The 22,265-nt window shown below is 37.4% G+C and overlaps 1 protein-coding gene across 1 annotated transcript in view; it reads right to left on the minus strand.

Moving 5' to 3' along the window:
- Positions 1 to 22,265, minus strand: part of abcb7 (ATP-binding cassette, sub-family B (MDR/TAP), member 7) — a 70,138-nt gene that overhangs the window by 7,726 nt on the left and 40,147 nt on the right. The window contains exons 6-12 of the mRNA XM_073057931.1: positions 11,177 to 11,265; positions 10,991 to 11,078; positions 10,208 to 10,382; positions 9,076 to 9,233; positions 8,663 to 8,826; positions 5,570 to 5,699; positions 514 to 685 (exon numbers count right to left, since the gene is read on the minus strand). Coding sequence (XP_072914032.1) covers positions 514 to 685; positions 5,570 to 5,699; positions 8,663 to 8,826; positions 9,076 to 9,233; positions 10,208 to 10,382; positions 10,991 to 11,078; positions 11,177 to 11,265 — 976 coding nt within the window. The remainder of the gene's footprint in view (positions 1 to 513; positions 686 to 5,569; positions 5,700 to 8,662; positions 8,827 to 9,075; positions 9,234 to 10,207; positions 10,383 to 10,990; positions 11,079 to 11,176; positions 11,266 to 22,265) is intronic.

Consider the following 22,265-nt stretch of genomic DNA (forward strand, 5'->3'; position numbering starts at 1 on the left):
ATAATTGGACAGAGTGCTGTGGTGCAAGGCATAGGGTAGCTGTCCTTAAGTGTGCAGCCTAAGCAAATAAATCCTTACGGTTTAATTTCATTATACACAACTGATTCACCATGGCTCAACGCCAGCAGTTACCATACTGCGTTGCATGCCAACATAATGGCAAACTTTTCAACTTCAACACAATGATAGAAGAATGCATGATGAAAACTTAGTATCGAATCCTGCTGTTGACCTGCTATTATTTTTCGTACCTTGGCTATTCATTCTTTCATCATAGTCCAAAATCCAAAGGAAACTCAATTAATGTAACTTAATGATTAAATGGTCAGTCACCATTTCCACAGATAAAAGATGGAAAATGTACATTGTCTCATTGGTAACAAGCCCCACCTAGTGGCCTCAACTATGATGAAAATTTAGCAAACATATTCAGGGTAAATTCAACCATTAAAAGTTTTGGTACAACAATGTCCACACAATCAAATTAGGATCTTCAGTTGTTGTTTAACTCACCAGAAAGCTTTAGTCCACGTTCACCAACTTGAGTGTTATAACCATGTGGCATTTTGAGAATGGAGTCATGAAGGCCAGCAATCTTAGCAACATGGTATACTTCTTCTGCCTTTGCATTGATGTTCCCATATTGAAGGTTATAGAAAATTGTATTGTGGAACAGAACAGCATCCTATCAGGCAAGAAAAATAAGTAATTTCAATTTTCAACGCATTTAACAATCACAAGAGTTTCACTTAATCTTAATTAAAATTTTGCTTACAGACTCCATTTCTTGTGACAAAAAATGGGCTTCCGACAGTAATTCAAACCTTCATTCATTTATTCTCAGAATGAGCATTTAATATAGAATAGTTTTTCAGGAATGATTCCTTATGGATGCAGAAAGGAAATTAAGACTGTTGCAAAACAAAAAAAGTGCTGGAGAAACTCAGCAGGTCAAGCAGCACCTATGGAAATGAACAAACAATTGACATTTTCAGGTCAACACCCTTCATCAGGACTGGAAAGAGAGGAGATGCCAAAATAAAAAAAGTGGGAGAAGGAGGAGGACAAACTAGAAGGAGAGAGGTGAAGCCTGGTGGTTGGGTGAGGGGGGTGAAGTAAGAAGCTGGGAAGTGATTGATGGAAAATGCAAAGTGCTGGAGTAGGAGGAATCTGATAAAAGAGCAGCATGAATCATAGCAGAAAGGGAAGAAAGAGGGGCACCAGATGGAAGTGATAAGCAGGTGAGGAGGAGGAGTAAGAGGCCAGAGTGGGAAATAGAAGAGAAAAGTGGAGCGGAACAAATTACCAAAAGGAGAAATCAATGTTCATGCCATCAGGTTGGAGGCTACCTGGATGAACATGAGGAGCTGTGGCTCCACCCTGAGAGTGACCTCTTCATGGCAGGAGAGGCGGCCATGGACCATCATGTCAGAATGGTAATGGGGATAGGAATTAAAATGTTTGGCCAATTTTAAGTTGCGGAAAACATTCTGTTGGATGCAGAGGCTCATGGGGTGAAAGGTAAGGACAATAGGAACACTATCCTTGTTAGGGTGGCGGGAAGAGGGGTGAGCGTGGATGTCTGGGAAATGGAGGAGATGTGGATGAGGGCAGCATCAAATGGAGGAAACCCCATTCTTAGGGGATGGAGGACAACCCTGATGTCCTGGCAACAGATGCAGTAGCGAAGGAGGAATTGAGAAAGGGGAATCGCATTTTTCAGGAGACAGAGTGGGAAGAAGTATAGTTAAGATAGCCATGGAAATCAGTAGGTTTACAAAAGACTCCAAAAGAAAGCCATGTGAATTGTAAGACAAGTTATTATGAGCCAACAAATCACTATTTATTCAATTGAATACCTTAAAATTCAGAGATTTCGTAGATTTTAAAATAATACAAATTATGTATAAAGTAAAAAATGGACAGTTACCACAAAGTATCCAAAGATTGTTTAAAATGAGAGAAAGTCAACATGATTTGAGAGGAACATATATATTTCAAAAACAAAGGATAAGAACAAATGTAAAAAATCATTATATTTCAGTCAGAGGGGTGAATCTATGGAACAGTTGTAGTGAGAATTTAAAAACATGCACCACACTTAACAAGTTTAAAAAATTATTTTAAAATAATTTAATGAACAAATATAAAATACATGCTTTAAAATGAATGGGATAATGTAAATAAATGATACTTGGAACTGGATTTTGTGTTAGAAGATTATGAAATTTTTGTTTTGATGTGATGATTGACACCAAATATGTTTTTGTATAAGTAAGAGGGGTAGGTGTAATAAGCTGTAGCTTCAGCCTACACCCTTTCGGTCTGTTTTAATTTTGTTTTATGAAATCATCGTTGAAAATTATGCTTTTTGGTATATTTGTACTGACCAAAATAAAAATTTAATTCATTCATTCATAATGGTAGGCAGTTTGTGTACAGAGATGAAGACAGAGAGACTGAGAGAGGGCAGAGAGGTGTCAGAAATGGACCAAGTGAATTTAAGGGCAATGTGGAACTTGGAAACTAAGTTAATGATATACTCAGCATGGGTACGTGAATCTGCGCCAATGCAGACATCAAAATAGAGCAGACAGAGTTGGGGAGCATTACCAGGACTGTTCCATGCAGCCAGCAAAAAGGCAGGCATAGCTGGGGCTCATGGCTACCCCTTGAATTTGGTGAAAGTGGGAGCAGATGAGCCAAATGTAAAAGAAACCCGTTTAAAATATCAATTGGACACAATGACAAGTATGAAACTATAATAGACAGAAGAGCTTTCACCTTATTAAAGTTAAACCTGATATTTTCATTTTCAAAATTATGCCAAAAATAAAACATCTTGATTACAGAAAACCCATATCCTCTTATAACCAAGGATGTAGTGGAACACATTGTGGAGGCATTAGTAACCATCTTTCAAGAATCACTAGATTCTGGAATGCTTCCAGAGGTCTGGAAAATTGCAAATGTCACTCCACTATTTAAGAAGGGAGTAATGGCAGAAAAAAGGAAATTATAGGCCAGTTAGCCGATTTCAGTTGTTGGGAAGATGTTCGAGTCTATTATTATGGATGAGGTTTTACGGTAGTTGGAGTCACATGATAAAATAGGCCAAAAATCAGCATGATTTCCTTAAGGGAAAATCTTGCCTGACAAATCTGTTGGAATTCTTTGAGGAAATAACAGGCAGGACAGACATAGGTGAGTCAGTAGATGTTTACTTGGATTTTCAGAAGGCCTTTTGACAAGGTGCCCACACATGAGGCTGCTTAACAAGAGCCCGTGGTATTACAGGAAATGTACTAGAATGGATAGATGATTGATTGGCTAACTGGCAGGAGGCAAAGAGTGGAAATAGAACCTTCTCCGGTTGGTAGCTGGAAACAATTGGTATTCTGCAGGGGTCCGTGGTGAGACTGCTTCTTTACAGATTATATGTTAACGATCTTGGTGACAGAATTGACAGCTTTGTGGCTAACTTTGTGGACAATATGAAGATAGGAGGAGGGGCAGATAGTGTTGAGGAAGCATAAAGTCTGCAGAAGAACTTAGATTAGGAAAATAGGCAAAGAAATAGCAAATGGAATATAGTATAGGGAAATGCATGATCATATACTTTTGGTATAAGGAATAACAGAGTAGGCCAAGGAGAAAATTCAAAAATCAATGATGCAATGGGACTTGGGAGTCCTTGTGCAGGATTCCCTACAGGTTAACTTGCAGGTTTTGAATTGGTGGTAAGGAAAGCAAATGCAATCTTAACATTTCTTTTGAGAGGACTAGAATATAAAAGTCACGATGTAATACTGAGGCTGTATAAGGCATTGGTTTGACCACATTTGGAGTACTGTAAGCAGTTTTGGGCCATTTATCTCAGAAAAGATGTGCTGGCACTGGAAAGAGTTCAGAGGAGGTTCACTAGAATACCAGGAATGAATGGGTTAACATTTGAGGAACTTTTGATGGTTCTAGGCCTGTGCTCACTGGAGTTTAGAAGACTTGGGAGAAGGGGGTGGAGAGAGAGAGAATCTCAAAGAAACCTATTGAATATTGAAAAGTGTGGATAGAGCGGATGTAGGAAGAATGATTCCTATAGGGAGTGAGTCTAGGACCAGAAGGCACAGCCTCAGAATAGATGGCACCCATTTGGAACAGAGATGAGAAGAAATGTCTTTAGCCAGAGAGTAGTGAATCTGTGGAATTCTTTGTCACAGATGGCTATGGAGGCCAAATCATCGAGTATATTTAAAGTGGAATCCATAAAAGAATGTATTTACTATTGTTTCAATGGAGTCCCTTGATAACGTCTGGTTTAAGATGATACTTATTTTGAAATAAAAGGTTCACTGAAAATAATCCAGCAGGTCAGACAGAATTTGGAGACAGAAAGAAACCTACCATTTTTGGATGATGACTTTTCATCAGAAAAGATTATATAGAAAATAAATCATAATTAATAGATGGTATGGTTTGCTGGATGGTAAAATTCTGACAATAAGCAAAGAAAGTTATACTTTAGTACAATTGGTGTTATATCCATAAAAATTTTGACAAAGTCCCCCTAAAATAATTCAGACTATTTTAAGTTCACTATTTCTTCAATAATCATTTACCTGACAAAATCTTGTGCAAGTAATTTGTGAAAGTAACAGTGTGGGAGATTTGGCGAGGTACTTAATTGGTAATGAAAACTCACTAATACGCAACTGTAGTCTCTTCTATTTATTGTTGTGGAGAAGTTATTGTTTCATAAGTTTTAACAGTTCCTCCAAAGATCCAAAATGCCATTGCTCAAGTAGAAAAAACAGTGTACAAACCAACTTTCTGCAGTGACACTGAACAATGGCCAAAGGATTGAGAAATGTTACATAATAGTCCCAATATTTATTTCTACTCCTTGCAGAAAAAGTGTCCTAAAGTGCTTAAAAGCAAGTACATCATTGGAAATGACAAGAGCCAGTGTTGTGGCCTTTCCAGCATCACTACTTTTAAAATATTCAAAGAGAGCACTTGGACAGAAATGTCCGCAGAAAGCCTACAGCATCTAAACACGGCATCTAGTATCCCAGCCAACACAATTGTGTTTCAAAATGGAAAATGGACTAAATGCATTCCTGAATCCTAAGATTAGCATGCAAGATGAATACTGCATGAACATCTCATCATAGCTAATGCATTTATGCAACTAAGTTATTCTAAATCAGATAAACAACAAACTACCATCTGTCATTGCAGTCAGCTTCAAATTGGGCTTCCAATTTCAAAATACCGCCCAAAGCAAGAATAATTCAGACCACTATTGTGCGTAACAATTCGACTGATAATTTTCTTAAGGCAATGCAATTTAATTTATTCACTTGTTTTGAGTATGACAACTATTCTGCAAGTTAGCACTATACATCAGTTTGCATTTCTCCCCAAAGTCAAAGGATATCAGATCTAGATTCAGATGTTCCTTCACTTTGAGGCTAGATTTGGAAACTGCATAAATAAAGTTTTAACTGCACACAATATATGCAAGAGCAGATTTTTTTAAAAAGCTGTTTTGTCACATGATGATCTTTACCTGTGGTACAATGCCAATGGCCTTCCGTAAGCTTTCCAAACTGACATCTTTAATATTCTGGCCAGCCACATATATGTTCCCTTTCTGAGGTTCATAGAAGCGGAACAGCAACCTCACTATTGTACTTTTTCTAATTCAAAGGATAAATATTGTACTGTTATTTAAAATGAATGCAAATGAGTCGACAGTACAAATGACTAATTACTGTATGAGAGAATTCTTTCCCATCATTTTCAGAACTATAAACTTGATTGTCTCACTAGTAAATAATTAGGTGGACAAGCATTCAAAGATTAAAAAATACAATGATAATTCAGATACAAATTATTAATAATAAATTTTGCGATAAGATACTGATCCAGACGAAGTATATTCACAAGTATTGAAACAAACCTGAAAAAACTAATATCAGTTTTCTATTTTTAAAAAAGTGGTCCAGAAGATTATAGGGCAGTCAGCTTAAAGTTGGTGTTAAGAAAACAGATGAACATTTTTGTGAGAATACAAATTACAAATAAAAAATAGAATATCAAAAACAGATAACCGTCTAGTCAGTCTTACCTAGAGGAAGCAGACTAGATCAGCCTTACTAGATTGTAGAAGAAAAAAACAGTACAGGATTAAGCAAGTTTATGTGAATCTTTCTGTAACATTCAGTGGGGTACCACTAAATGGTATAGAAAGATTCAGAAGACTCATGCAGAACTGAGGGTCAAGTAACAGAATTGGTTGCAAGTTGGATACAAATCAGTAAACAAATATAGCTACTAAGACGGCATTGAAATCTGGGTTGTGGAATTACATAGTGCTTAGAGGTGGAATACTTTAATTCACCTTTTCTATAATACAGGTAGTCCCCAAGTTACGAACGTCCAACTTACTGACAGCTCGTACTTACGAACCGAGGAAGGAGGACGCCGTCCGCCATTTTAAGTTTCTGCCGTTGACACTGTGTTGAGTGTTTAACTTTGTATTTGGCTTAAATTTTACATAGTAAGATTCACCCTGATCCCACACCCCTCCCCCCCTTGTTCCAGTCGGCTGGTGGTGCAAGGAGATCAGCACCAGGCTCGAGAACGGAGGTTCCTGAGTTCGATTTAGTGACAGACCGCTCCCGTGACAGGTTGATGTTGATCCAGTGACTCCCGTACCATCCGTGCTGGGTTGATGTCGAGCTCGCAACTTGACCTTGTAAAAAAAAACACTGCCACCTCCTGTTTAAAGTCCCATGCGGAATATTGTGGAGGATCAAATACTCACATCCAGCACAGCCCCCACTTGTCCCATTTAAACTGTCTCAGCGCGGTGGAGTTTAGGACCTGGGGAAATCAGTGCCGTGGTCCTTAGGACCCAGCGGACCTTGGGAGCCAGCGCAGGTCGGGACCTGTCACCTGCAGTGTTTCTGGTCCATTGACGGGAAGCGATCGCGATTGAAAATAAAGTGGAAATAATAAAGCGTTTGGAAAGAGGTGAAACGCCATCGGTTATTGGAAAAGCGTTAGGCTACAGTCGGTCAACAATTGGAACAATTTTAAAGGATAACAGATAAAGTTAGAATAATGGAGCATGTGAAAGGCCCTGCCCCGATGAAAGCTACAATTATTACTAAGCAACGCAGTGGTTTAATTATTGGAATACATACGTTTCTTAAGTGTTTTGTATGCATAGAAAGGTAAAATATATACTATATACTAAGACAAACGTTTGACTGACGCTAAATAATACCGGATGTACTTGTTCCGACTTATGTACAAATCCGACTTAAAGACCGACTCAGGAACGGAACTCGTACATAACCCGGGGACTGCCTGTACAGAGGTCTGGTGATGGGCGTCAGAAATAATTTTAAAACTGACAGTAAATTTAAAGATAAAGTTTGTCACATTTGTTTTATAAGACTGGACATGCAACGACAAATAATTTTTAATGTAGATTAGTGCACAACAGTGCATCCTGGTGAAAAAAGTCAGGAAATCACACGCTGCTCAGATAGAATCTAAATTTATAGAAACAAAGAGGAGTCTTAACGGGAACACTGAAAGTAGCAATAAGTTATCAGACGGCAAACAAAAAGGCACCGGAGTGCATTTTGAAGTTATTCTGTTGCACTTATACAGAAACTTCTGATATTATACATTATTATGAAGAAATCAGAATTAAGGCTAGACAGACCGGAAATATTTTCTCTAGAAAAGAGAACACAAAATGTTGTCCGATGGGTGAGTATTCAAGAATACATGTAGTGGGAAAAGCTTCCATTTTTGATGAAGTCCCAAAAGGGGAATCACAAATATAAAATAAATCTTTATTAAACCCAACAGAGTATGCAAGTAAACTCCTCTACTGAGGAGCTGCAAAACTGTAAAACGGGAGATCACAAAGAGAGGCTGAGGCAAACAGTGCAAATGCTTTACAAGGAAGCTAGACAGGCACAGAGGGAAGGGCAAAAGGAGATACTGATCTAGCTAATGAATGACACCAACATGGATGGGTTGAATAGCCATCTTTCATCCAATACTTCATTTAGTTTTTAGCATAATTATTATTTGCATTTTAAGAGACTCAGAATAATCCTGCATGTATCTTCCCTAACAGTCTTTTTTTTTTACAAAACAACAATAATTCTTTTGCTTCTATAATGTGAAACATGTTAGGAATAAGAATACTACTTTAAAAAAATACATCAAATTAAGTTGCTCAGCAACTGTACCAGGATATTAATTAACTTCCTTACTGTGAATGACTTTGGTCAAAAAGATGTTTTGAAAAACCAGGAAAGTTTGCAGATAGAAAGGCTGTTGAAAATTTAATTACCAAATGCCCCCACATAGTGATAGGCATAAGTAAGCTAGAGGTGAAGAAAGAAAAGAATTGAAGTACATTTCTGCAAAAAAAAAATTATCTGGTACAAGTTCTTGTCCATACCTATCCAAATGATACCAATGGTTCAACATAGCACTGAACCAGTGGGGAAGGTAATTGGTCACTCCCATATAAGAGTAGGAGAAAACATACAAAAAGCATGCAAAACATAGATATTTAAAAAAAGGGAAAAATCTAGAAAACATTTCTAAAGACTACCACTATACTTACCCTGAACCACTACCACCTACAATTGCCACCTTTTTCCCAGCAGAAACTTCAAATGATACTCCATCAAGGACCTTTTGGCCATCCAGATATTCAAAGTAAACATCATCAAAAGTGATGGTAGAATTTTCAGGAATAACTTGAAGTAGTGGAGCTGTTTGTGCCTCCTAGAAAAGCACAAAAAGAACCATTAAGTTGCATTACATCCAATGATATAACTACATCTAGTTTACAAAAATAAACCCATGGTGCCTCTTCAGATACAGTAATTGGAAATTACTGGATTATTTACTTTAAATATTCAATCAAAAATCTATTTAATTTTTACATGATCATATATAAATTTCAGTCTAAAAATTCAGAACTTAAAAGTTCAGCGCCTACATCACTAATTTTGTAAAACTGCACCATCTTACCTTAATCTTTGTGTCAATGCTTAGCAAAGTAAACAATGTGTTCATGTCTATCAGTGCCTGCCGTGTCTCTCTATACACAGTCCCCAGAAAGTTTAAGGGAAGAGACAATTGGAAAAGTAGTCCATTTACCATCACCAGATCTCCCACTGTCAGTGTACCTACAAAAGTGAATGGAACATTACAAGAAATTTCCATTCTGCTTTTCCATTTCAGCTCAAGCAAGACAAACAAAAAACTTATTATCTTAAATATTTTGGAATTAAATGTTTGCTTATCCAATTTATGGTGATGAGTTTACCTAACTCTTTATCCAGAATGACATATGATTATACTGTAAAAGACAATATTAATCATAATTAGAAATCTGGCATATTAAAGCATGTCCTGTTACACTCGCTTTTTCATTTCATTTGAATCAGATAGAAAGGAAGCTGGTGAGAAATAATAATCAAACAATTCAATGTTAAATAAAATGTCTGACAAGCACTTTATACACTGTTACTGAAATGCAGTCACAGCATTAGGTATGCTTACATGAGGAATTTTGGCATTGCAAGAAGTAGATCCTAAATTTTTCAGATTATTGCTTGTTTATTGGTCAATGAAATCCTAAGATTTTTTTTACCCCTGCATTTGACAATTAATAAAAGGATACCCAGCACATCAAAAAAAAGTTTCAATTATTTCCATTTCCGTAACAGATAAAGGGAGAGAGGTGTCAATACAGAACTAATTTGTCTAATCCCATATGTTTCACATACTTATTTGCTTCTTTCTTTTTCTGACCACTGGTATCATCTCCATTGCCAGCTGAATACTGCCAGCCTGTCAGATTGTCCACAGAAAAATCAACTTAATTGTGTATTTATCAATGTAATCAACATGTTCATTGAGAATTGTGAAACAGCATTCTCACCAGTACTTAAATCACACCTGTGATCTTACACACAGCCACAGCATAGGTGTTAATCAGCTACCTCCCGACACTAAACAATCCAAGTTCTCTAACAGGCCTTTTATGAGTTATAGAAACTGCACCTTAATGAAGAACGTGGGAGTTCTTCCCAAAAGAAAACAAGAAAGAAAAGTGCAGATTATCAAGCATAAAACACATTAATAAGTTTAACAGTACCTTCCAAGATTCTTTGACTTGCAAGTAACATGATACCAGTCAAACCAAGGCTGAAGATAAGATTCTGACCAAAGTTCAATACTGCAAGACTTGAGGTAGTCTTCAGAGACGCATCTTCATAAGATTTCAAGAATCCATCATACCTCTCTGCCTCATACTTCTCATTATTGAAATACTGCAATTGGAATTTTTATTTTAGCACTGTTGTCAATCAATAACTCACTTAGTTATTAAGGTCTATTAAATGTAGAGCGAATAAGTTACATAGTACGAAGCATAAATAAACATCTGAAGGATGTTGTTCAGAATGCAGTACATTTCTGACTTACTGCACAATTAAATTATTTTGATATTTTCTGAAATTATTTCCTGTTTCACTAGGAGCACCAATCTGTGCCCAGATCCTCCCATGGGCAGGACACTAGCTTCATGCTTGAGACTTTCCATGGAAATCCGAAGCATTTGTTTTTGGATCGGCCAAATACCCACTTTTCAGAGTATCTTGGATATAGACACAAATATTATCGCCAGATCATGTTTATTGCTATTCAGAAAATCAAAAGAGACTGATTCATGTTTTCTCTAACTGGATTGTATTCACAATCATAACATACAGCTCATGCTAGGGGGAATGGTCTCAACCTTTACATTTCTGTACTACATGAAATTTTGCAGAATGGTGCCAGAATTTTAAGTGTATATATATATATTCTTAGAACAAGGGAAAAGATTGTTTTAAAAAACTATTCAGAATCTAACAGAACTGAATTCAGAGCATTGTACCTTCACAGTTTCATAATTCAGTAGAGAATCTATTGCAGCATTGCCAGCATCATTGTCAGACTTATTCATTTTGATTCGGAACTGAGTTCTACAAATGAGAAATTATGCTGAAGTTACAAAGTTGCCACCAAAAGGACACTAGTGTGAATGAAGAAAAGTAAAAAGCAAATGTTAGTTCCACAGTACCTCCACTGAGTAATGCCAATGGTGAAAGCTGAATATGCACCCAAAGTCCCCAGGGTTATTAATGCAAATGACCCACCGCATTTAAAGTACTGCAAAAAAGAAGTGAAAACAGTATTTATTAATCAAAATGTAAGTGATTTGAACAAATTAAACCAAATATGAAAAATGCAGATTGATGTGAAGATAAATATGTATTTCAAAAATCTTTCTTGACTTAGTTTGCTCAATTTATTAGGTACTAGACTTTGGCCACTGGATATCAAGAGTTAATTATAGATAGGCAAGGGGAATGCCAATAAATTGCAAACTATAAACCTTAATAAAACTTATAGTAAATGTACTGGTTGAATACATCTGTGAAGGGTGTGATGAAGACTTGGGCTACGACAGTTTAAACCACTCTATCTAATGAAGTACTTTTTAATAAACTTAAGAATTTTGTTGTCGCATGATGATTCACTTGGGTAGCAAACAACAACTTATTCACTGAGACAATAATTCCTAAGTGATGATGGAAATGTTTAATACTTAATACAAACACATTGAATATTTTTTAAAATAGTCTCTATTATCTACTTTCTTAAAAAAGACATGCTTTCCATACATTCAGAAACTTGAATACGTGATCATATTCACATCTTAAATCACCACTTTCTTGACTATGGGGCCGGATTGTTGCCTTAACTTGCCATCCACCAACTAACATTCCTCCCCAACTGTAGAAGGCAAAATGAGCTGATGGTCCACGCCTAACTGGCATTCACTGAGGTGAAGCTGGCACCAAGAATGGACATTGGCCTTGTATACCAGAGCCTTGCTCTCAGAATAACATACATGGGGTCACTACTCATACATCAGTCCACCTTGGGTAAAGCAGAAGATTGGTGCAAATGTACCTGGGCACTCTTCACCAAGTCACTATTCCCACGGTGAACTCAATGGAATCTTGGACTTTAGGATGGGGGCTGGGGGAGGAGCTGTGTTCAGAAGTCCAGGACTTCCTGAGCAGAGATCTACTGTATTTGGTATCAACTCAAAACCTAAGCTGGCCATGGTCAAACAATCCACACCCTCCTCACTTTACCCTCTGACAACTGTAACTCCACTACTTAAAAAAAACAAAACAGGAAACTATAGACAAGTGGTAGGCCAAATGCTAAATATCTACTATTGAAACTTAGTTACTATAGACCATTTATTCAAAACAGGGGTCAATTAAGTTTGCGAATGTTAGGAGAATCAATAGCAGTTCTTATCTGGCCAACTCTACAACAAGAGATGATAGTTTAAACAGTATTGGTGCGTTGTGAATTGAGAGTATACATGTTTAGATTTCAATTTCCTGCACAATGAATTTCCAACATTTACCAAACAACCTCTCTCAGCTGAGCACAAGGAAATAAGCATGTTTACATGTTCTTTAGAATGTAAATGTGCACAGAGATCCAACGAAAAAGCACAGCTCCAGTGACCCAGGGTCAGTGTTGATCTCCAGTGCTATTTGTGTGGAATTTTTCCTCTTGGCCACACGGGTTTCCTCTGGGGGCTCGTTTCTTCCCATTTCATTGGCAGGTTAATTGGTCAATATAAATAGTAGTGGTAGAATCGGTGGTGGGGTGCTGGAATGGGAGAGGAGGGTTATCGACAGGGCGATTGGTGGGATGTGAGCGAATGTAGGGAAAATAAGATCAGTCTAAGATTACTGTAAATGGGTGATGATAAAAATGGATTCTGCAGGTTGGAGGGACTACTTCCAAGGTGTGTGGCTCTCCACGACTCAACAATTCTAAGTGTCCCTGTTGATACATTCTCTGTATAAATAGTCCTTTGCCTGATACTTCGGCTCATTTCCCAACACTTGATCCTGTTCAGAGCATGTATGTCTTTCAGTGCAATAAGGTGCCTGTAAGTGAATGCTGATAATTATAACATTCCACAGTGCAGGACTCCGTATTGAGGAATGAACTGAAATTCACTGCAGCCACCATAGTAAAGACTATTGTGGAAAAGGAACACAGTCCAAAGTCCTACTGCCTATAAAAAGGGGGTTGGGTCCTGTATAACCACCTCCCAAAGATGACATGTTATATTGTTTAAAGATAAACATAGATTGCATTGATGCTTGTAAATAGAATGTATTGACTCAGTGGCACAAAGAATGTAAAGAAAGATGATTGTATTGTATGTCCTGTATTTATTCTATATAGGAATTATAATGCAATATTATTTTCTGAATAAACACCTCTAACAGACTATTACTTGCTGAGCGCAAAGCCAAGGTCTCAGAGCTGCTATATTGTAAAACAGCACAATGCACAAACCACCTGTGTCCTAATCCTTTTAGCCTGCAAATAGCTAATGTTGTTTCTCCCGCTTCTGTCAAAGCTGAGCCAAATGACATAAATACCAAAATTGTCCAGATGAAATACTACAATTATCTGCAGAAAATGCAGGCATGATTAAAAAAATTAATAGTATATTTCTTACACCAATCTGAATATAGTGATATTCAAATTTGCTTCATTATTTCAGAACGTCTTCCCATTTGGCTTTTCACCTGCCTTTCCAAATCAAGATTATTACAGTGGACATCAGGTCCAATGGAAAGTGTTGATCTTATATTCATGTCTATTTGCAGTACATGACAACCGTGTGGCATGTAAATATTACTCAACAGCTTTCAGTTGCTTATGAATTGATAAATTTGTCAGTCATAGAAACTTCACACAGAAACAGGCCCTTTGGCCTATCTATAAGACCATAAAATACAGGAGCAGAGTTAGGCCATTTGGCCCATCAAGTCTGCTCCACCATTTCAGCATGGCTGATCCAATTTAATTCTCAGCCCCAACCTCCTTCCTTCTCCCCACATCCCTTCATGCCCTGACCAATCAAGAATCCATCAACCTCTGACTTAAATGTACATAAAGACTTAGACTCCACAGCTGCCTATGGTAAATAATTCCACAGATTCACTACTCTCTACTCAAATGCTCTCCATATAACAAGCCATTCAATCCTGGAATTATTTTAGCAAATTTTCTTTGAACCCTCTCTAGTTTCAGCACATCATTTCCAAGAAAAGGGCCCAAATCTGCTCACAATACTCCAAGTGAAGCCTCATCAGTTCTTTGTAAAGTTTCAACATTACATCCTTGCTTTTATATTCTAGTCTTCTTGAAATGAATACTAAAATTGCATTTGCCTTCCTCATCACAGACTCAACCTGCAAATTAACCTTTAGGGAATCCTGCACAAGGACTCCCAAGTCCCTTTACGCCTCAGTTTTTTTGTATTTTTTCTCCATTTAGAAAATAATCAACCCTTTCATTTCTTCTACCAAAGTGCATAACCATACACTTCTTGACACTGTATTCCATCTGCCACTTCTTTGCCCATTCTCCTAACCCAAGTCCTTCTGTAGCCTCTCTACTTCCTCAAAACTAACTGCCCCCCATTCATCTTCATATTGTCTGCAAACTTTACAACAAAGCCATCAATTCCATCATCCAAATCATTGACATATAAAGTATAAAGAATCTGTCCCAGCACAGAACTCTGTAGAACACCACTAGAACGCCAGTCAGAAAAGGCTCCCTTTATTCCCACTCTTTGCCCCCTGCCAATCAGCCACTGCTTTATCAATGCTAGTATCTTTCCTACAATACCATGGGTTCATAGCTTGTTAAGCAGCCTCATGTATAGCAGGCACCTTGTTAAAGGCCTTCTGAAAATTCAAGTATACAACATCAAATGACTCTCCTTTGTCTATCCTGGTTGTTATTTCTTCAAAGAATTCCAACAAATTTGTCAGCCAAGGTTTTCTCTTGAGGATTTGGCTTGTTTTATCCTGTGCTTTCATGTACCCCAAGACCTCATCCTTAATAATCGACTCCAACATCTTCCCAACCACTGAGGTCTGATGAACTGGCTTATAGAAACACAGAAAACCTACAGCACAATAGATAGATAGATAGATAGATAGATACTTTATTCATCCCCAAGATTGTGCACGATTGTACAGGCCCTTCAGCCCACAAAGTTGTGCCGAACATGTCCCTACCTTAGAAATTAATAGGGTTACCCATAGCCCTCCGTTTTTCTAAGCTCCATGTACCTATCCAAAAGTCTCTTGAAAGACCCTATCGTATTTGCCTCCACCACCGTTGCCAGCAGCCAATTCCACGCACTCACCACTCTTTGCGTAAAAAACTTACCCGACATCTCCTCTGTACCTATTCCCCTGCACCTTAAACCTGTGCCCTCTTTGGCAGCCATTTCAGTCCTGGGAAAAAGCCTCTGACTATCCACATGATCAAAGCCTCTCATCATCTTATACACCTCTATCAGGTCACCTCTCATCCTCCATTGCTCCAAGGAGAAAAGGCTGAGTTCACTCAACCTGTTTTCATAAGGCATGCACCCCAATGCAGGCAACATCCTTGTAAATCTCCTCCGCACCCTTTCTATGGCTTCCACATCCTTCTTGTAGTGAGGCGACCAGAACTGAGCAGTTTCCTTTCTTCTGCCTCTTTCCCTTCTTGAAGAGTGGAGTGACATTTGCAATTTAGCAGTCTTCTAGAACCATTCCAGAATCTAGTGATTCTTGAAAAAGTATTACTAATGTCTCCACAATCTCTTCAGCCACCTCTTTCAGAATCCTGGGGTGTACAGCATCTGATCAGGTGATTTATCTACCTTCAGACCTATCAGTTTCCCCAACAACTTTCTCTCTAGTTATGGTAACTTCACACATTTCATTCCCCTTGACACCAGTAACTTCCACCATACTGCTAGTGTCTTCCACAGTGAAGACTGATGCAAAAATACTTATTCAGTTCATCTGCCATTGTACAACTACAATCCAGAATAGCTGATGCCCTCGTGGGCTCAACCATGAACGGCTCTAAAAAGCCACATCGTAGTCACTCTAGAAATTCCTCCTCCTGTAATCTAGCACCAACCTGAGTTTCCCAATCTACCTGCACATTGAAGTCCCTAGTGGCTAATGTAACATTGCCCCTTTGGCATACAATTTCAACCTCCCGTGTGGGGATCTACTGTGTGGGGATTTGCATATAAATCCCATCAGGGTCTTTTTACCCTCGCAGTTCCTTAGCTCTATCCATAATGATTCAACACCTTCCGACCCTATGTCACCTCTTTCTAATGACTTAATTTTATTTTTTACCAACAGAGCAACGTCACCCCCTCTGGCTTCCTGCTTGTACTTTCTATGCAATATGTATCCTTAAGCTCTCAGCTATAATCTTCTTTCAGTCATGATTCAGTGATGCCTGCAACATCATACCTGCCAATCTGCAACTGTGCTGCAAGCCAAGCTACATTATTCTGTAAACACGAGGAAATCTGCAGATGCTGGAAAATCAAACAACACACACAAAATGCTGGTGGAACACAGAAGACCAGGCAGCATCTATAAGGAGAAGCACTGTCGATGTTTCGGTCCAAGACCCTTCGTCAGGACTAACTGAAAGGAAAGATAGTAAGAGATTTGAAAGCAGTGGGGGGAGGGGGAAATGCGAAATGATAGGAGAAGATCGGAGGGGGTGGGATGAAGCTAAGAGCTGTAAAGGTGATTGGCGAAAGTGATACAGAGCTGGAGAAGGGAAAGGATCATTGGATGGGAGGCCTAGGGAGAAAGAAAGGGGGGGGGAGCACCAGAGGGAGATGGAGAACAGGCAGAGAGAGAGAAATAAAACTAAATATGTCAGGGATGGGGTAAGAAGGGGAGGAGGGGCATTAACAGAAGTTAGAGAAGTCAATGTTCTTCTCAATCTTTTTATTATTGTTATTAATATCAACAAAATAAAATTAAAATTAATACAAAGATAATGGGATTACAAACATACACATTTCGACTAAACATGAAAGAATACATAAGCAATGATTACAGTATAAATGAGTATTCCCAAATCATGAACGATACAATATACAAATAAACAAGGCAAACCTAGGTATATCATAGTATATATTAAAAAAAACAGAAAAAAGAAAAAGAAAAAAAAATTATGCAAAAGAAAACTAATCTAATAATCTAATAAAGAAAAAAAGAAAAAATGGAAAAAAAAGGGCTGTTTATAATATCTCACAAAAATACAAAATCATCAGTGTCGTCAACTCTGATCCTCTCAACATATATAAAATCGAAACTGGGAAAACAAATAGGCTTGTAACAGGGTCATATTACATCATATGAAAATATTGAATAAATGGTCTCCATATCTTTTCAAATTTAATAGAAGTATCACACTTCTAATTTTTTCTAAATTTAGACATAACATAGTTTGAGAAAACCAATGAAATACGGTAGGAGGATTAATTTCTTTCCAATTCAACAAAATAGATCTTCTAGCCATTAATGTAAGAAATGCAATCATTCGACAAGTGGAAGAAGATAAATGGAGTGAATCCATCATTGGCAAACCAAAAATTGCAGTAATAGGATGTGGTTGTAAATCAATGTTCAATACCGCAGAAATAATATCAAAAATATCTTTCCAATATTTTATCAAAAGCGGACACGACCAGAACATATGAGTTAAAGACGCTATCTCAGAATGACATCTGTCACAAATAGGATTTATATAGGAATAAAAACGAGCCAATTTATTCTTGGACATATGAGCCCTGTGCACAACTTTAAACTGTATTAATGAATGTTTAGCACATATAGATGATGTATTAACTAATTGAAGAATTTTATCCCAATTCTCAATAGGGATAGTAAGGTTAAGTTCTCTTTCCCAATCATTTTTAGTCTTATAAAAGGGCTCTGAACGTATCTTCATAATTATATTGTAAAGTTTTGATATTAGCCGGGAGTCAGCGGGAGACGCTCATGGAGTGAGTACTGTTTTAGATCCGCTCCATAACCTTTACCTTTTTTAACCTTTGATCACCCTTATTCAACTTATTTTTACCTACACCAAAAGATTCTTGCTATTTTCTCGGGCTTATCGTTAAGAGTTTATTGTGAATTTTTTAAGATATGCAATCAGAAATGGCTCTTATATCCAAAGGACGAGAACCGGGGCGTAACCCGAACGGTAACGGAAAGAAGCAAGCTCAACCACAACGCACTGAGTTAACTTATGAACTGTTTATGGAGGTTTTGGATAAAAAATTCGATGAACTACAACAAGTTTTTAAACAAGATATAAAGGCTTTTCAAGATTATATGGTTAAGACGGATTCAGTAACTAACCAGCAGCAAGTTCTTATCGCGTCTCTGCAAGAAGAAGCTCGGAAACGAGATTTGACAATTGAAAAATTGCAACAGGATTTAATTTCGACCATTAAACTGGTGGAAACACTTAAAGCCAAGAGTGTCGACTTGGAGAATCGGTCCAGAAGACAGAACCTATGTATACTTGGTCTCCCAGACGGCATAGAAAAAGGCGATCCTTCGAAATATTTTGTTCAACTTTTAAAAGATGCGTTTCCGTCGGTTTTTCCAGAGAACCCCCCGTTACTTGACCGAGCACATAGAATTTGGAGTCGTTCATCGAGTGCTTCAGCTAAACCCCCGGTGGTAATTGTCCGGTTTCACTATGTACTTATTCGTGAGGCTTGGAGGGCTGGGATGATTAAATTTCAAAATTACTACTTCCGTTTGGTGGAAGATTTTAGTCCTGAAGTTATGAAAAAAAGGCTTCTTTTTAAACCTCTGATGTCTGAATGTTATGAGAAAAATCTAAAACCTGCGCTCTTATACCCTGCGAAGCTTAGAATATCTCAGTTGAATGCTCCACGCCAGGTTTTCCTTTCTACATTTGAAGCGAGAAAGTTTCTGGAGGAGAACTTCCCTACTGCTATAGACACTAATCCCTAATAAATGAGTGATTCTGATCGTGTAAGATGGTTTTCGATTCCTCAAACCAGGGTTAGTCTCTGGTTATTGGTGTAGGTTTATCCTATACTTCATATTTAAGTCAAAGTGTGTTTTTGTTATATTAATCGTTCTGTCTTATACACTTTAACCACTATACTATATTTTTGACTATTATTTTTGTTCCCTTGAAGGTATATTTTTAACCTTTCGAAGGGAAATTTTTTTATTATCAAGATGGTGGTTTTTTGCAAAAATATTCTTGGTTTTGTTTAAGATGGCGTTATTGTTTCTTCTTTCGTCTTCTTCCTATAATGCATCGCTTATCATAGTTTAAATACTTCTTAATTTGTTTGGGTTATAACCCGATTTATAAACTTTTAGTGATTATATTCTTTTTTTTACAACTAAGCATATTAAGAAGCGTAGATTTTAGTATTGTGATCATAATTTTTAAAGTTGGGGTGGTTTTTTTTAATATATCCTTTAAATACAGAGTGGTCTGCCGCTGATATGGGGGTAGAATTAGTCTCATTTTTTCCTTTTTCTAGCCATATTTTGGCTTTTTTTCTTTTTCTTGTGGCGGTGGGGGTTGGTCTGTTTTCATTTTTTCTTTTTCTTTTACCAGTTTGTTTCAGTTTTTTCATTCGGGCTGTTTTTGAACTACAAATATGTCTACGATGTCGTCACTTCTGGGTCCGCTCTTTATTTTTGTTCCTCTTCCGGGTGCATGAGTTTATAATTTGGTTAACCCTTTCTATACCAAAGGGTTGACTTTAGAAGCATGGCTCAAACCATTAACTTTGTGTCTTGGAATACTAATGGTTTAAACCATCCGATTAAACGAAAGAAGATTTTCAAAGTATTCCAAAGACTTAATGCTCATATCATTTTTGTACAAGAAACTCATGTGAGGAAGGAGGACAAAGATCGCTTTTTTAGGTCTTGGCGGGGTCAACAGTATCATTCGAATTCGAATGCCAAAGTTAAGCGAGTTTCAATTTTTATTGACTCCTCTATTGCATTTGTTCAACATGATAACCTTTCGGATCCGAATGGTAGATTTTTGTTAATTACGGGTTTACTCTGTAATAAAAAGGTTGCTATGGTTAATGTTTATGCTCCAAATGTGGATTGTCCTGTTTTTTTTAAGTCCTTATTTACTTCTTTACCTAATTTAAATGAATATAAGTTACCGTAGATTCCGGACTACAGAGCGCACCTGATTTTAAGCCGCTGGCTCTAATTTTAGAAATAAAATCATTTTTTTAATTGTAAAGGCCGCATCGGATTTTAGGCCGCACCGGATTTTCGGCCGCAGGTGTCCCACGTTGTAATATGAGATATTTACACAGAAAGATATTACACGTGAGGATTTTTTTAACTTTTAATTAAATCCATATGGTAACAAAAACAAATACATATTGCAAATGCTTTTTTTCGAACCGTGCCCGTACGCGGCTACTTTTAAATATACGTTGCGTATACTTCTTTACTGAACAACATTCCAATATCTCCTAACGACTGGTAAAAAAATATATATATTGCAGCCTACCAGGAAAAGTTATTGATACCTTTAACTTAAAAGCAGAGTTCGCTCAGATCCAAAGCCGCTCGCGTAATGCGCTCCCTCCCTCCGTCCTGTTTCATCGCAAACCGGCATTTTCCCACAAGACACCGCGAAACCGGGTGTGACGTCATAGCATCCCGCGATGTAGTACAGAAAACAAATATAGTTTAAACTAAGTAGGCAGCACAATGCTTCGAGTGTTTTCCATGTTGATGAGGGTGAGTACAAATGACTGATTTACAATAATTTAATTGTGAAAGTGCGCTTGATTTATCGTACAATTTCATTGGACCTCTGTGAACTACTCATCAATTTTATTGGTCTACTGTTACGAGGCAAAATGTTTACGAGGCGGCATGAAAAAAATCATGCATTAGCCGCTTCGGATTATTGGCCGCAAAGTTCAAAGCTGTTCAAAATGTGGGAAAAAAGTAGCGGCTTAAAATCCGGAATCTACGGTAATAATGGGTGGTGACTTTAATTGTTGTTTAAATCCTTTGATGGACAAATCTATATCTATTCAGACTTTACCCAATAAGTCGGCCACTTGTATTAACTCCTTTTTGACTGATAATGGATTTTTTGATATTTGGAGATTTCGGCATCCTAACGACAAAGAGTTTTCTTTTTTCTCACATGTTTATCATTCCTATTCGAGAACTGATTTTTTTTTATTGACTCTTGTTTTATTCCATCGGTAATTGGTTGTAATTATGATATTATAGCTATTTCTGACCATGCTCCATTAAAACTTTCTATTAATTTTACGGATACAGCTTCAAGTGCTAGACAATGGCGATTTGACTCTACCTTATTGCAAGATCCGGACTTTATTAAATTTATGAAGGAGCAGATCGATTTCTTCTTTTCAACTAATTCCACGGAAGATATCTCTTGCGGAACACTTTGGGACACTTTTAAAGCGTATATACGTGGACAGATTATCTCTTACTCTGTTGGTCTGAGAAAATGCATTAAGAAGGAAACTCTTTTATTGGTTGATAAAATTAAAGAGATTGACAAGAAATATTCGACCACTCCTAGTAGGGAGCTTTACAAACAAAGGGTTGAACTTCAAATGGAACATAGTTTATTACTTACATCTCCGATTGAAAATCAATTAATGAAAACCAGATCTGATTTTTATATACATAGTGATAAATCAGGAAAACTGTTAGCTAGTCAGCTGAAGAATGTTTGGGTTAAACGTCAAATCACTAAGGTTCGTCAGCAGAATGGGGATTTGACAGTTAACCATGATGAGATAAATTAAGTCTTTTCAAGACTTTTATACCTCCCTGTATCAATCTGAATTCCCTCAGGATCGTAATACCATGTGTGATTTTCTTGGGAAATTGAATTTTCCAAAATTATCATCCGATGATCTTTCAGTATTAGATACTCCAATCACGGATGCGGAAATTAAAGGGGTTATTTCCTCAATGAATTCTGGGAAAGCACCAGGTCCAGATGGGTATACAGCAGAATTTTTTAAATGTTTTCCTGCTACTCTCTCTCCTTGGTTATGCAAGGTTTTTGAAGAAGCAATTAGATTGGGGAATTTGCCACAATCTTTTTATAGAGCTTCCATTTCCTTAATACTGAAGAAAGATAAAGACCCTACTGACTGTGCATCTTATAGACCAATATCTTTATTGAATGTGGAC

Source organism: Hemitrygon akajei, chromosome 10 (assembly GCF_048418815.1).
Source record: "Hemitrygon akajei chromosome 10, sHemAka1.3, whole genome shotgun sequence".
Taxonomy (NCBI): domain Eukaryota; kingdom Metazoa; phylum Chordata; class Chondrichthyes; order Myliobatiformes; family Dasyatidae; genus Hemitrygon; species Hemitrygon akajei.